Source organism: Triticum urartu, chromosome 7A, assembly GCF_056163025.1.
Source record: "Triticum urartu cultivar PI428250 chromosome 7A, HENAU_Tu73, whole genome shotgun sequence".
Taxonomy (NCBI): domain Eukaryota; kingdom Viridiplantae; phylum Streptophyta; class Magnoliopsida; order Poales; family Poaceae; genus Triticum; species Triticum urartu.
Genome location: NC_141879.1, coordinates 159,067,291 through 159,081,034, shown reverse-complemented (window position 1 = coordinate 159,081,034; position 13,744 = coordinate 159,067,291). Strand labels below are relative to the sequence as shown.

The 13,744-nt window shown below is 46.3% G+C and overlaps 2 protein-coding genes across 2 annotated transcripts; both read right to left on the bottom strand.

Moving 5' to 3' along the window:
• Nucleotides 1-6,634: 6,634 nt before the first annotated feature.
• Nucleotides 6,635-9,325, bottom strand: LOC147958744 (protein FAR1-RELATED SEQUENCE 5-like). Its single transcript, XM_087532272.1, has 5 exons — nucleotides 9,298-9,325; nucleotides 8,916-9,032; nucleotides 7,870-8,348; nucleotides 7,149-7,788; nucleotides 6,635-7,047 (listed from the first exon to the last, which is right to left on the bottom strand). The coding sequence occupies exons 1-5, from the start codon at nucleotides 9,323-9,325 to the stop codon at nucleotides 6,635-6,637; spliced, it is 1,677 nt and encodes a 558-aa protein (XP_087388398.1).
• A 3,004-nt stretch (nucleotides 9,326-12,329) lies between these two features.
• LOC125523194 (transcription factor ILI5) lies at nucleotides 12,330-13,484 on the bottom strand. Its single transcript, XM_048688245.2, has 2 exons — nucleotides 13,254-13,484; nucleotides 12,330-13,076 (listed from the first exon to the last, which is right to left on the bottom strand). The coding sequence occupies exons 1-2, from the start codon at nucleotides 13,365-13,367 to the stop codon at nucleotides 12,924-12,926; spliced, it is 267 nt and encodes an 88-aa protein (XP_048544202.1). The 5' UTR covers nucleotides 13,368-13,484; the 3' UTR covers nucleotides 12,330-12,923.
• Between the last annotated feature and the right edge of the window lie 260 nt (nucleotides 13,485-13,744).

Genomic DNA, 13,744 nt, shown 5'->3' with positions numbered 1-13,744 from the left:
GTGATCATGACGGTGCTTCGGAGATGGAGATCACAGGCACAAGATGATGATGGCCATATCATATCACTTATATTGATTGCATGTGATGTTTATCTTTTTATGCATCTTATCTTGCTTTGATTGAAGGTAGCATTATAAGATGATCTCTCACTAAATTATCAAGAAGTGTTCTCCCTGAGTATGCACCGTTGCGAAAGTTCTTCGTGCTGAGACACCACGTCATGATCGGGTGTGATAGGCTCTACGTTCAAATACAACGGGTGCAAAACAGTTGCACACGCGGAATACTCAGGTTATACTTGACGAGCCAAGCATATACAGATATGGCCTCGGAACACGGAGACCGAAAGGTCGAGCCTGAATCATATAGTAGATATGATCAACATAATGATGTTCACCGATGAAACTACTCCCTCTCACATGATGATCGGACATGGTTTAGTTGATTTGGATCACGTAATCACTTAGAGGATTAGAGGGATGTCTATCTAAGTGGGAGTTCTTAAGTAATATGATTAATTGAACTTAAATTTATCATGAACTTAGTACCTGATAGTATCTTGCTTGTTTATGTTGATTGTAGATAGATGGCTCGTGCTGTTGTTCCGTTGAATTTTAATGCGTTCCTTGAGAAAGCAAAGTTGAAAGATGATGGTAGCAATTACATGGACTGGGTCCGTAACTTGAGGATTATCCTCATTGCTGCTCAGAAGAATTACGTCCTGGAAGCACCGCTAGGTGCCAGGCCTGCTGCTGGAGCAACACCGGATGTTATGAACGTCTGGCAGAGCAAAGCTGATGACTACTCGATAGTTCAGTGTGCCATGCTTTACGGCTTAGAATCGGGACTTCAACGACGTTTTGAACGTCATGGAGCATATGAGATGTTTCAGGAGTTGAAGTTAATATTTCAAGCAAATGCCCGGATTGAGAGATATGAAGTCTCCAATAAGTTCTATAGCTGCAAGATGGAGGAGAACAGTTCTGTCAGTGAGCATATACTCAAAATGTCTGGGTATAATAATCACTTGATTCAATTGGGAGTTAATCTTCCAGATGATTGCGTCATTGACAGAATTCTCCAATCACTGCCACCAAGCTACAAGAGCTTCGTGATGAACTATAATATGAAAGGGATGAACAAGACTATTCCCGAGCTCTTCGCAATGCTGAAAGCTGCGGAGGTAGAAATCAAGAAGGAGCATCAAGTGTTGATGGTCAACAAGACCACTAGTTTCAAGAAAAAGGGCAAAGGGAAGAAGAAGGGGAACTTCAAGAAGAACGGCAAGCAAGTTGCTGCTCAAGAGAAGAAACCCAAGTCTGGACCTAAGCCTGAAACTGAGTGCTTCTACTGCAAGCAGACTGGTCACTGGAAGCGGAACTGCCCCAAGTATTTGGCGGATAAGAAGGATGGCAAGGTGAACAAAGGTATATGTGATATACATGTTATTGATGTGTACCTTACTAATGCTCGCAGTAGCACCTGGGTATTTGATACTGGTTCCGTTGCTAATATTTGCAACTCGAAACAGGGGCTACGGATTAAGCGAAGATTGGCTAAGGACGAGGTGACGATGCGCGTGGGAAACGGTTCCAAAGTCGATGTGATCGTGGTCGGCACGCTACCTCTACATCTACCTTCGGGATTAATATTAGACCTAAATAATTGTTATTTGGTGCCAGCGTTGAGCATGAACATTATCTCTGGATCTTGTTTAATGCGAGACGGTTATTCATTTAAATCAGAGAATAATGGTTGTTCTATTTATATGAGTAATATCTTTTATGGTCACGCATCCTTGAAGAGTGGTCTATTCTTATTAAATCTCGAGAGTAGTGATACACATATTCATAATGTTGAAGCCAAAAGATGCAGAGTTGATAATGATGGTGCAACTTATTTGTGGCACTGCCGTTTAGGTCATATCGGTGTAAAGCGCATGAAGAAACTCCATACTGATGGGCTTTTGGAACCACTTGATTATGAATCGCTTGGTACTTGCGAACCGTGCCTCATGGGCAAGATGACTAAAACACCGTTCTCCAGTACTATGGAGAGAGCAACATATTTGTTGGAAATCATACATACAGATGTATGTGATCCGATGAATATTGAGGCTCGTGGCGGATATCGTTATTTTCTCACCTTCACAGATGATTTAAGCAGATATGGGTATATCTACTTAATGAAACATAAGTCTGAAACATTTGAAAAGTTCAAAGAATTTCAGAGTGAAATGGAAAATCATCGTAACAAGAAAATAAAGTTTCTACGATCTGATCGTGGAGGAGAATATTTGAGTTACGAGTTTGGTGTACATTTGAAAAATTGTGGAATAGTTTCGCAACTCACGCCACCTGGAACACCACAGCGTAATGGTGTGTCCGAACGTCGTAATCGTACTTTACTAGATATGGTGCGATCTATGATGTCTCTTACTGATTTACCGCTATCATTTTGGGGATACGCTCTAGAGATGGCTGCATTCACGTTAAATAGGGCACCATCAAAATCCGTTGAGACGACGCCTTATGAACTGTGGTTTGGCAAGAAACCAAAGTTGTCGTTTCTGAAAGTTTGGGGCTGCGATGCTTATGTGAAAAAGCTTCAACCTGATAAGCTCGAACCCAAATCGGCGAAGTGTGTCTTCATAGGATATCCAAAGGAAACTATTGGATACACCTTCTATCACAGATCTGAAGGGAAGACTTTTGTTGCTAAATTCGGAAACTTTCTAGAGAAGGAGTTTCTCTCGAAAGAAGTGAGTGGGAGGAAAGTAGAACTTGACGAGGTAACTGTACCTACTCCTTTATTGGAAAGTAGTACATCGCAGAAAACTGTTTCTGCAACACCTACACCAATAAGTGAGGAAGCTAATGATGATGATCATGAAACTTTAGATCAAGATACTACTGAACCTCGTAGATCAACCAGAGTGAGATCCGCACCAGAGTGGTACGGTAATCCTGTTCTGGAAGCCATGCTACTAGATCATGATGAACCTACGAACTATGAAGAAGCGATGGTGAGCCCAGATTCCGCAAAATGGCTTGAAGCCATGAAATCTGAGATGGGATCCATGTATGAGAACAAAGTATGGACTTTGGTTGACTTGCCCGATGATCGGCAAGCAATTGAAAATAAATGGATCTTCAAGAAGAAGATTGACGCTGATGGTAATATTACTGTCTACAAAGCTCGACTTATCGCAAAAGGTTTTCGACAAGTTCAAGGGGTTAACTACGATGAGACCTTCTCACCCGTAGCGATGCTTAAGTCTGTCCGAATCATGTTAGCAATTGCCGCATTTTATGATTGTGAAATTTGGTAGATGGATGTCAAAACTGCATTCCTGAATGGATTTCTGGAAGAAGAGTTGTATATGATGCAACCGGAAGGTTTTGTCGATCCAAAGGGAGCTAACAAAGTGTGCAAGCTCCAGCGATCCATTTATGGACTGGTGCAAGCCTCTCGGAGTTGCAATAAACGCTTTGATAGTGTGATCAAAGCATTTGGTTTTATACAGACTTTTGGAGAAGCCTGTATTTACAAGAAAGTGAGTGGGAGCTCTGTAGCATTTCTGATATTATATGTGGATGACATATTACTGATTGGAAATGATATAGAATTTCTGGATAGCATAATGGGATACTTGAATAAGAGTTTTTCTATGAAAGACCTCGGAGAAGCTGCTTACATATTAGGCATAAAGATCTATAGAGATAGGTCAAGACGCTTAATTGGACTTTCACAAAGCACATACCTTGACAAGATTTTGAAGAAGTTCAAAATGGATCAAGCAAAGAAAGGGTTCTTGCCTGTGTTACAAGGTGTGAGATTGAGTAAGACTCAATGCCCGACCACTGCAGAAGATAGAGAGATAATGAAAGATGTTCCCTATGCTTCAGCCATAGGCTCTATCATGTATGCAATGCTGTGTACCAGACCTGATGTGTGCCTTGCTATATGTTTAGCAGGGAGGTACCAAAGTAATCCAGGAGTGGATCACTAGACAGCGGTCAAGAACATCCTGAAATACCTGAAAAGGACTAAGGATATGTTTCTCGTATATGGAGGTGACAAAGAGCTCACCGTAAAAGGTTATGTTGATGCAAGCTTTGACACTGATCCGGACGATTCTAAATCGCAAACCGGATACGTGTTTACATTAAACGGTGGAGCTGTCAGTTGGTGCAGTTCTAAACAAAGCGTCGTAGCGGGATCTACATGTGAAGCGGAGTACATAGCTGCTTCGGAAGCAGCGAACGAAGGAGTCTGGATGAAGGAGTTCATATCCGATCTAGGTGTCATACCTAGTGCATCGGGTCCAATGAAAATCTTTTGTGACAATACTGGTGCAATTGCCTTGGCAAAGGAATCCAGATTTCACAAGAGGACCAAACACATCAAAAGACGCTTCAATTTCATCCGGGATCTAGGCCAGGTGGGAGACATAGAGATTTGCAAGATACATACGGATCTGAATGTTGCAGACCCGTTGACTAAGCCTCTTCGACGAGCAAAACATGATCAGCACCAAGACTCCATGGGTGTTAGGATCATTACAGTGTAATCTAGATTATTGACTCTAGTGCAAGTGGGAGACTGAAGGAAATATGCCCTAGAGGCAATAATAAAAGTTATTATTTATTTCCTTATATCATGATAAATGTTTATTATTCATGCTAGAATTGTATTAACCGGAAACATAGTACATGTGTGAATACATAGACAAACAGAAAGTCACTAGTATGCCTCTACTTGACTAGCTCGTTAATCAAAGATGGTTAAGTTTCCTAACCATGAACAAAGAGTTGTTATTTGATTAACGAGGTCACATCATTAGTTGAATGATCTGATTGACATGACCCATTCCATTAGCTTAGCACCCGATCGTTTAGTATGTTGCTATTGCTTTCTTCATGACTTATACATGTTCCTATAACTATGAGATTATGCAACTCCTGTTTACCGGAGGAACACTTTGGGTGCTACCAAACGTCACAACGTAACTGGGTGATTATAAAGGAGCATTACAGGTGTCTCCAAAGGTAGATGTTGGGTTGGCGTATTTCAAGATTAGGATTTGTCACTCCGATTGTCGGAGAGGTATCTCTAGGCCCTCTCGGTAATGCACATCACATAAGTCTTGCAAGCATTGCAACTAAGATGTTAGTTGTGAGATGATGTATTACGGAACGAGTAAAGAGACTTGCCGGTAACGAGATTGAACTAGGTATTGGATACCGACGATCGAATCTCGGGCAAGTAACATACCGATGACAAAGGGAACAACGTATGTTGTTATGCGGTCTGACCGATAAAGATCTTCGTAGAATATGTAGGAGCCAATATGGGCATCCAGGTCCCGCTATTGGTTATTGACCGGAGACGTGTCTCGGTCATGTCTACATTGTTCTCGAACCGTAGGGTCCGCACGCTTAACGTTACGATGGCAGTTACTATGAGTTTATGCATTTTGATGTACCGAAGGTTGTTCGGAGTCCCGGATGTGATCACGGACATGACGAGGAGTCTCGAAATGGTCAAGACGTAAAGATTGATATATTGGAAGCCTATGTTTGGATATCGAAAGTGTTCCGGGTGAAATCGGGATTTTACCGGAGTACCGGGAGGTTACCGGAACCCCCCGGGAGCCATATGGGCCTTAGTGGGCTTTAGTGGAAAGGTGAAAGGGGCAGCCCAGGGTGGGCTGCGCGCCTCCCCCCTCCCCTAGTCCTATTAGGACTAGGAGAGGTGGCCGGCCCCCCTCTCTCTCTTTCCCCCTCGGGGAATCCTATTCCAATTAGGATGGGGGGGGGAGTCCTACTCCCGGTAGGAGTAGGACTCCTCCTGCGCCTCCATAGGGCTGGCCGCACCCCTCCCCCTTGGCTCCTTTATATACGGAGGCAGGGGGCACCTCTAGACACACAAGTTGATCATTGAGATCGTTCCTTAGCCGTGTGCGGTGCCCCCTTCCACCATATTCCACCTCGATCATATTGTAGCGGTGCTTAGGCAAAGCCCTGCGACGGTAGTACATCAAGATCGTCACCACGCCGTCGTGCTGACGGAACTCTTCCCCGACGCTTTGCTGGATCGGAGCCCGGGTATCGTCATCGAGGTGTACGTGTGCTAAGAACTCGGAGGTGCCGGAGTAACGGTGCTTGGATCGGTCGGATCAGGAAGACGTACGACTACTTCCTCTACGTTGTGTGATCGCTTCCGCAGTCGGTCTGCGTGGGTACGTAGACAACACTCTCCCCTCTCGTTGTTGTGCATCACCATGATCTTGCGTGTGCGTAGGAATTTTTTTGAAATTACTGCGTTCCCCAACATAGATATGGCAACAACATAACAATTTTCAGTTGACATTGGCATTTGCATACCAACATGCCCAATGGAAGTACAATGCATTAAAACATGGCAACTGCATTTTATTGAACATGGAAACTGCATCCGGGTAAGCATGGCAAATAGAATTTCCATTGAACATGGCAACTGCAGCTGAGTAAGTATGGCAAACAGTATTTCATTAAACATAGCAACCACATATCATGGCAACTGCATTGCATTCTATATGGCACCTACTGCATTCGTGCTTTGCGCAAATAAGACTGTAACGCAACTGACTTACTTGTTAAAGATCTTGTTGGTGTATATCTTGCTCATTTGCCTCTTCATCGGTAAATACGTTAGCATTTTTGGCTGCTTTAGTGCAGTGTTCGCTTCTTGCTGTAGCTCAGATCCCAGTATTTTTTGTTGCAAAGCTGTGTACTGCTTGGCAAACTGTAGCAATGAGTTGCCAGGGCCCACGTACCGCTTCAAAACAGCATTGAACCCCTCGCTGCGCTGCATAGTCTGCAGAAACGAGAAGAAGCACTGCATAAAGTAGGCAGGCACCCAGTACATTTGCTTCTCCCACAGGCTAGCAAGAGTCTCGTTGTCTGGGACTTGATATGTTTCAATCATGGCCATCCAGCTCCTTTCAAACTCCTCCACCGTCAAGCTGTGGTCCACGCACAGCTCGAATGCCTTGTGCAGCTCTGGACGGTCAGCAAAGAACGGTCTAGCGTCTCCTCAGCCTTCTTTATAATGTGCCACCTGCAGTGCCTGTGCACTGCCAACGGAAAGACCTCATCTATGCCTGCACGCATGCTAAAATCCTGGTCTGTTATTATGTTCATCGGAGCAAGTCCATCCATGCACTCCAAGAAGGTCTTGAACAGCCAAATGTACCCATCTGTGTCTTCGTTCCGAATGAGCCCGCATCCGAACTGCAACGACTGATTGTGGTTATTTATTCCTATGAATGGAGTGCATGGCATCTTGTACATATTAGTGAGATACATCGCGTCGAATGAAATGCAATCTCGGAAATGTTTGTAGGCTCTCCTTGCAGCACCATCCACCCAATACATGTTCCTGACACGGTCCTCATCGTCCAACCTTATCCTGTAGAAGAAATCTGGATCTTCCTTCGGTTTCTCATCGAAGTAGGCCATTGTGGCCTCTATGTCAGCCAACTTGCTCTCTCTACGGTACTTTTCCTTTAGGTTTGTGACGTTAGCTGGTATGTAGGGCATGCTACTCAGAGTCCCGTTTTTACTGTGGATGAGTGATAGTATCTGGACCATTCTTGATGGACCAACATTACAATCATGTAGGAGCTTTATGAATTTCTTCTCGAGGGGGGTGAATCCTCTGTGGGCGGTCAGAAATTTTACCAGGTCGAACTTCTTTATGAGTTTGTGGTTGTGCAAGTCAAAATATTCAGTGACCACCCACTATGCTCCATCTACGCTTAGCTTACACCAGACAGGGCATTCGGTCTTGAGAATGATACCTCTTTTTTGTTCCGGAACGACAGGCGCAACACCTTTCCCCTTCTTGTTCCTTCGTGCCTTGTGGCACCTCATCTCACCTCTGCTGTACTCGTTAGTTTTCTTAATTTTCCTATGGTATTCAGTGTTGACCGCAAACCCATGGAACTTTGCATATGTCCGGTAGAATTCCTTTGCTTCTGCGAACGATTCAAATCTCTGCCCAACGTACGGTGGTTGAGGTACCATGATCTCCGATTGCCCACCATCTTCATCCCCTTGTGCTTCGTCATCGGTTTCATCATTCACTTCAGTATCGGCGGCAGTTTCATCTACTTGAGTGTTGCCAGTGCTTGTGTTCAAAGGGGTGCCTGTCGGCATTGCTAGAATGATTGCCATTTCCGACTCTGACTCAGCATTGTTTGCGGCATGATTGTTGGCTGGCTGGTGGAACGCGTCCTGCGTGTGCTCAGAGCTCCCCGTAGTAGATGTCCCCGCGCCGCTGTTTACTGTAGTTGTAGGCCCTGTAATAGAAAAAACAGGTACAAGCGTAAGATTTTGCTTGAATAACATGTTTATTTGTAACGGATCACATCAATTTCAAGTGATTTGGCATGACGTCATTCAAACAGCAAGTCGTGAGTCTGTGTGTGGACATGCATGGCAACTGTAGTTGTCCAGTCATGGCAACTACAGGCCAACAAACATGGCAACTGCTGTTGGCCAATGCACGACAACCAACTCCTTTTTAGTACAAAAACTTTGGATTCTATATGCATGGCAGCTGCAGTCCTGCATACATGGCAAATACTGCTACCAATACATGGCAACCAGTGTGTTCTAGTATTAAAACTTTGCATTCTAGGATTGAGCTCACTAGGCAAATGCGATCAACCATTAGTGCTGCACACATGCTTCTAGCAGTTGGCAAATTTCCGAAGACAATATATGACTCATTGCACACAACCACTTGTTAGCGTTTTATGCTTGATTTTTGTCCACCATCACTGATACAATCTTCTTTTTTTTGTCATGTGCTATTTGCCACAAAAAAATGTAGTGCTCTTTTTGCGGTCCAATTTTTTCCTTGCCTTGTTGTGCTGCATGTGCCCATCTTGTGTGGTCTGTCACACCAAATTGACGTGCTCTATCTGCAATCTGTGAAGCTTGCCATGAGACATTTGCCATGGTACCACCACCGTAATAACCTGTAAGCATCGTAGTAGTTGGTCAATACATGGCAACTGCAGTTTGTGCTGGCATGGCAACTGCAGTTGTCCTGGCATGGCAACTGCAGTTGTTCCTCCATGGCAACTTCAGTTGTCGAGGGAGGGGCAACAACACTTGTCCAGGGATGACAACTGCAGTTATTCATTCATGGCAATTGCAGTTGTCCAGTCATGGCAACTGCAGTTGTCAACTATGTTCCTTGTGCTAATTCACCGTCTGCAACTTCACTTTCTATGGACTCACCTGTGTATGACGTCGATGGCAGGTACATGGGTGCTGCCTGCTGCCACGTGCTGCATGAAGGCTCTGTGTTTTCCCCCGACATAACTCGTGAGTCTTTTGCCAACCTTTGCAAGTTTATTTTTCATGTCCAGACCAGTATGTGTTCTTTTTCGTATGCGTTACCTTGATTAGCCATATTAGCTAGTTGAAGTTGGCTGCCCGTACATTTGTCAGTGTTAGCGCCCTGCGACTGAACTTGCCACGGAGCCCTCGTGAGTGTGGTTTGGTCATAAGAACCTGCCAAAAAATGACAGTGTAGGACATAAGTAGAATGTCATCTTCATCGTCGCGAACATGGCAAATGTTCTTTTCTTTTGTTATCACGCATCATACCAATGCCTGCATACTGTTCTAGTAGTGGCAGCAACGGCCCTGCAGAAATGAGTTGACTGTACTCTGATGCATCCTAAGGGGGTGTTTCTGGTCTTTGAGAACACCAAGTATCAGCGCCATCTTCGTGATTCATTCTTTTCCGCGTCTCGTTTCTGCCAATGTGCTCTCAATCACTGCATGGACAAGAACACATCAACAATTCACAAAAAATGTATCCTTGTGCTGCTTGCATGTAGAAGTTAACACGTCAGTGTTATCACATTTTCATGCGTAGGCAACCAACATATCATGGCTAGTAGGACATGCACATCCACTATCTTTTCTAAAATCTGGGTGCTAGCTATCCGTTTGATTCGATGGCATCAGCCTTTACAATAGGATGGCAAGCAATAAGTTGACATGGTGGCAGTTGACGACAATGATAGGTGGCAACTGATGTTAGACACCAGTGGCAATTAATTTTCACACCCCCCATTATTCCAAATTTCTCAATTTTCTCTCCCTTTTTATGGATTCCTACACATCCAATCATTTTACCAACTATGTGCATCAATCTACTAAGAACTTACGGTTATCTCTAGCGTAGTACATGGCAGATCTAGTGTATTCTGCTTGGCAACTGTGAAGACACACAACCAATATAGTGTTTTACCCCTGTAGGATGGATCTAGTTGCCACCTTCGTCTGTAATTTTGCAATTTTCTGCCCAGAAAAAGAATGAGAAGCAGTAGGGAGGTCGGGAGATTCACCTGCTTTTAGCTGGTCGTCTTTGAAGGGCGTTGTTAGAGTGGGGGTGGGGGGAGGGGGTGGGGGAGATAAGGGGTGTGGTTTGCGGTGGGAAGGCCCTACGGATCTGCTCTGGTTGCCATGGCAACCAGAGAAGGCCGGCGATGGAGGTAGGGGTTCGGGAGGTGGGAGAAGATGGCGGCAGTCGGGATTGGGGATCGATCAGAGGCCGGGACGGCTGGGTCGTGCGGGCTGCTGGGTCCTCTGGCCCGGACGTGCGGGCGGGGTTGCCACCCACCGAACGTGCGGGCCGTGCCTTTGCGCGCCCGGACGCGGTCGTGCGGGCTGGTTTCTGTCCATGCCACACGAGGCGTGTGGCACAACTACCCGATACACCACACGTGTGACAGTTATCGGTGTTTACGTGCATGCTACCCGGGTTTTTATCCCGTGGCATGATTAAGCAGTGGCTTTCTCACAGTGCTGCTTCTCAACCCTATGAAGAGTTTGGTATTCTTAAAGCAAAAGAGGAGCACCGTGGCTCGAGAAAAATCAAAAAAGACTTTTATCCCGTTTTATATATAAAGCAATACGACCAAACCGTGGCTCGAGAAGAAACGAACAAGTACTAGGCTACTACACAAAATCGACCGGTCCATCGTACGAACCCACCCCAGCCGGGCCTACGCAGCTCTAGCACCACACCGATCAGTACGTACTAAACCGTAGTAGTACGTGTGATCACCGGCGAGTGAAAGGCCGCCGAAGCCGTGCGCGCCCTGCAGTCCCCCTGGCTCGGCTAAAAGACACGGCCGGGTACCGTGCGCAGCGTGCGCACCGTCCTTGCGTCGTACGCGCGCCGGCCGGCCGGTCATAGCTGACGGACGCCGGAAACGCGAGGCGCGCCGTAGAGTCCACCAACAACCAACCGACGGAAAGGGGGCAGTCGTTGCGCGCCCTTTCCCGACCCGTCGCTCTCCCCTCTTTCACCCGGGCGACACGACACGCCCAGGTGACCGCACACATGGGCCTGTACACATCGCCGGCCTCCTTTCCACGGCCGGCGCGCCATGTACACATCGCCGGCCGTACGTGCGTGCTAGGCTAGCTTGGCTACGTACGTAGTACTGGCTAGCACGACACGCGCGAGCGAGTCTCGGGCGGTACGATCGACCGAGTGGCCCATGCATGCACGGAACGAAACGACGAGCGGCATGGCCGCGCACGCACGTACGTTCCATGCCATGCACGAGAGGAGACGCACTGACTGACAGAGTAGTAGTGGCCGGCTGGCGCACTGCTGATCCGTACGTCGTCGGCTAGCGAGCGGCGACCGGTCGATTTCCTCTGCCGGATCGGCGTAAGCCATCAACCGTCTGGCATCCCTTTCTTCTCATACCCGCGACCACCGGTGGATGGAGATGAGTGCAACTGCAGAGAGGCCGAAGCTTCCGCGAAAGAGCGGCCGGTAATCCTGTGCTGTGCCTACCAGCAGCGACTCGACTTGAAGTATCAACAGTACTACGCGAGATGGAGACGACGGCCGTCCGGTGGCTTCGCCATCGTCTGCGTCTGTTACTGTCTTGGGTAATGAACGAGCACATGAACCATGAGTGTACGTATTACTAATAACATAATCAGTACTCCCTCCGGTCCTTTTTGTCTGCATATACGTATTGTCTCCCGTCAAAATATCTCTACTTTAACCAAATTTACAAGAAAAAGTATCAACATTCACAATGTCAAATCAATATTATCACATTCATTATGTAATGTAGTTTCATAGTATATATATATTTGTTATTGCAAATATTGATATTTTTAATATGAATTTGGTCAAAGTTTGTAAAATTTGACTTGAGACAAATCTAATACACGAAGTAAAAAGGGCTGGAGGGAGTACAACACCAGATCTCATGGAGCTTTAGCACAGATAACATAATCAGTTTGGATTAATCAATAGTCATTCAGCCGAAGCGACGACAGTACATAGTACATACAATCATGGGTGATTGATACTGGGTAGGAGTAGTATATTAGCAGTACCACCACCGGACGGGTAGCTAGCGGTCGGCCGGTTGTCTCTAGGGGAAACAACTCGATCCAGACTGCAAATAAGTAACCAAGTTTACACAGGCAGATGAGAACATGAGAGAGGCGGATCGGAGGGATGGAAACTGGGAGGAAACCACATGCAAGGGTGAGCTAATTAAGCAGCTATAGAACTTAGGTGAAGGCCCTAGCTAATGATTGATGCCCTACCAAAGTGAATTAGACCAGCCGGCCTCAGCATGCAGTCCTTAATTAGATGTCGATCGATCTGCATGTATATATATATACATATATATATATATATATATATGTATATATATATATATGCCTTGCAGAGATCGACTGAGACATATATACTGTATGTATATATAGATATTAGCTAGGCATGCACGAGATGTACGCAGATGATGAACTAGCTTAGGACAATCAGCCGATGTGTGTGGTTGACGGCGATGAGTAGCCATGTAGCTGGCTAGCTAGCGGAGGAGGCTGCGGATGATCTCGGCGGCGGGGCTGTTGTTGTCCATGGTGGACATGAGGTCGGAGAGGCGGTCGCTGAGGTCGTCCACTTCCCTGTGCAGGCTCTTGATGTAGCTGCATGTCTCCTTGAGCATTTTCGTCGTCGACGCCTGCATGCATTCATCGATCGATATGTTCATTAGCACGCTTCCATAAACCTCCCATAAACACATTAAGCTTTGCACTCTGGCTGAGCTAGCTAGCTAGCTTAGTCAAGCTGCACACATGCTGACATGCAAGCGCATGTGCTAGCTGCAAACTGATGAAACTAGTCGTGTCGGTCGTACCTGGCTGCTGCTGCTGCCGCGGCGGCGCGTCGTGGGGAGCAGGGTCTGGAGCCTGGAGATGAGCTCGTTGATCTCCTCCTCCGACACGGAGCCGCGCGACCTCCTGCCAGACATCGTCTTCACAGAATAATGCTGGGCGAGCGAAGGTCGATTGAGAACCTGTGTGATCGGGAGTAGAGTGGGCGGCTAGCTGCGAGGTGCGATGGGGAAGAAGGATGGGAGACGACTGGGGGCTTTTATAGAGACGGATCCGGCCGGCCGGTTAGCCAGAAGAGAAGACGGGGAGAGCAAAAATTAAGATGCATGCATACAAGACAGGGTCGATGACGTAGGCCAAGACAAATGCAGATTAGGAAAAAGAGATCTCTCTCTTAAGAAAAGGAGTTAGCGGTCGTTTCATCCAGCTTAATCAGCTGCTCTGCAAGCAGCCGTACTGTTTTTACACACATGAACAAAAGGAAAAAGTTAAGGGGTGCTGGGCCCGCGTGTCC

Excerpts from the sequence above, each read along its gene's own strand:
- LOC147958744 (XM_087532272.1), bottom strand. The coding sequence starts at position 9,325 with ATGTACCTGCCATCGACGTCATACACAG. Across the intron at positions 8,349-8,915 it reads GGCACATGCAGCACAACAAG|GGCCTACAACTACAGTAAAC; the intron begins GCAAGGAAAAAA and ends TTTCTATTACAG. Across the intron at positions 7,789-7,869 it reads AGGGGAAAGGTGTTGCGCCT|TGGGTGGTCACTGAATATTT; the intron begins GTCGTTCCGGAA and ends GATGGAGCATAG.
- LOC125523194 (XM_048688245.2), bottom strand. The coding sequence starts at position 13,367 with ATGTCTGGCAGGAGGTCGCGCGGCTCCGTGTCGGAGGAGGAGATCAAC. Across the intron at positions 13,077-13,253 it reads GCGGCAGCAGCAGCAGCCAG|GCGTCGACGACGAAAATGCT; the intron begins GTACGACCGACA and ends GAATGCATGCAG.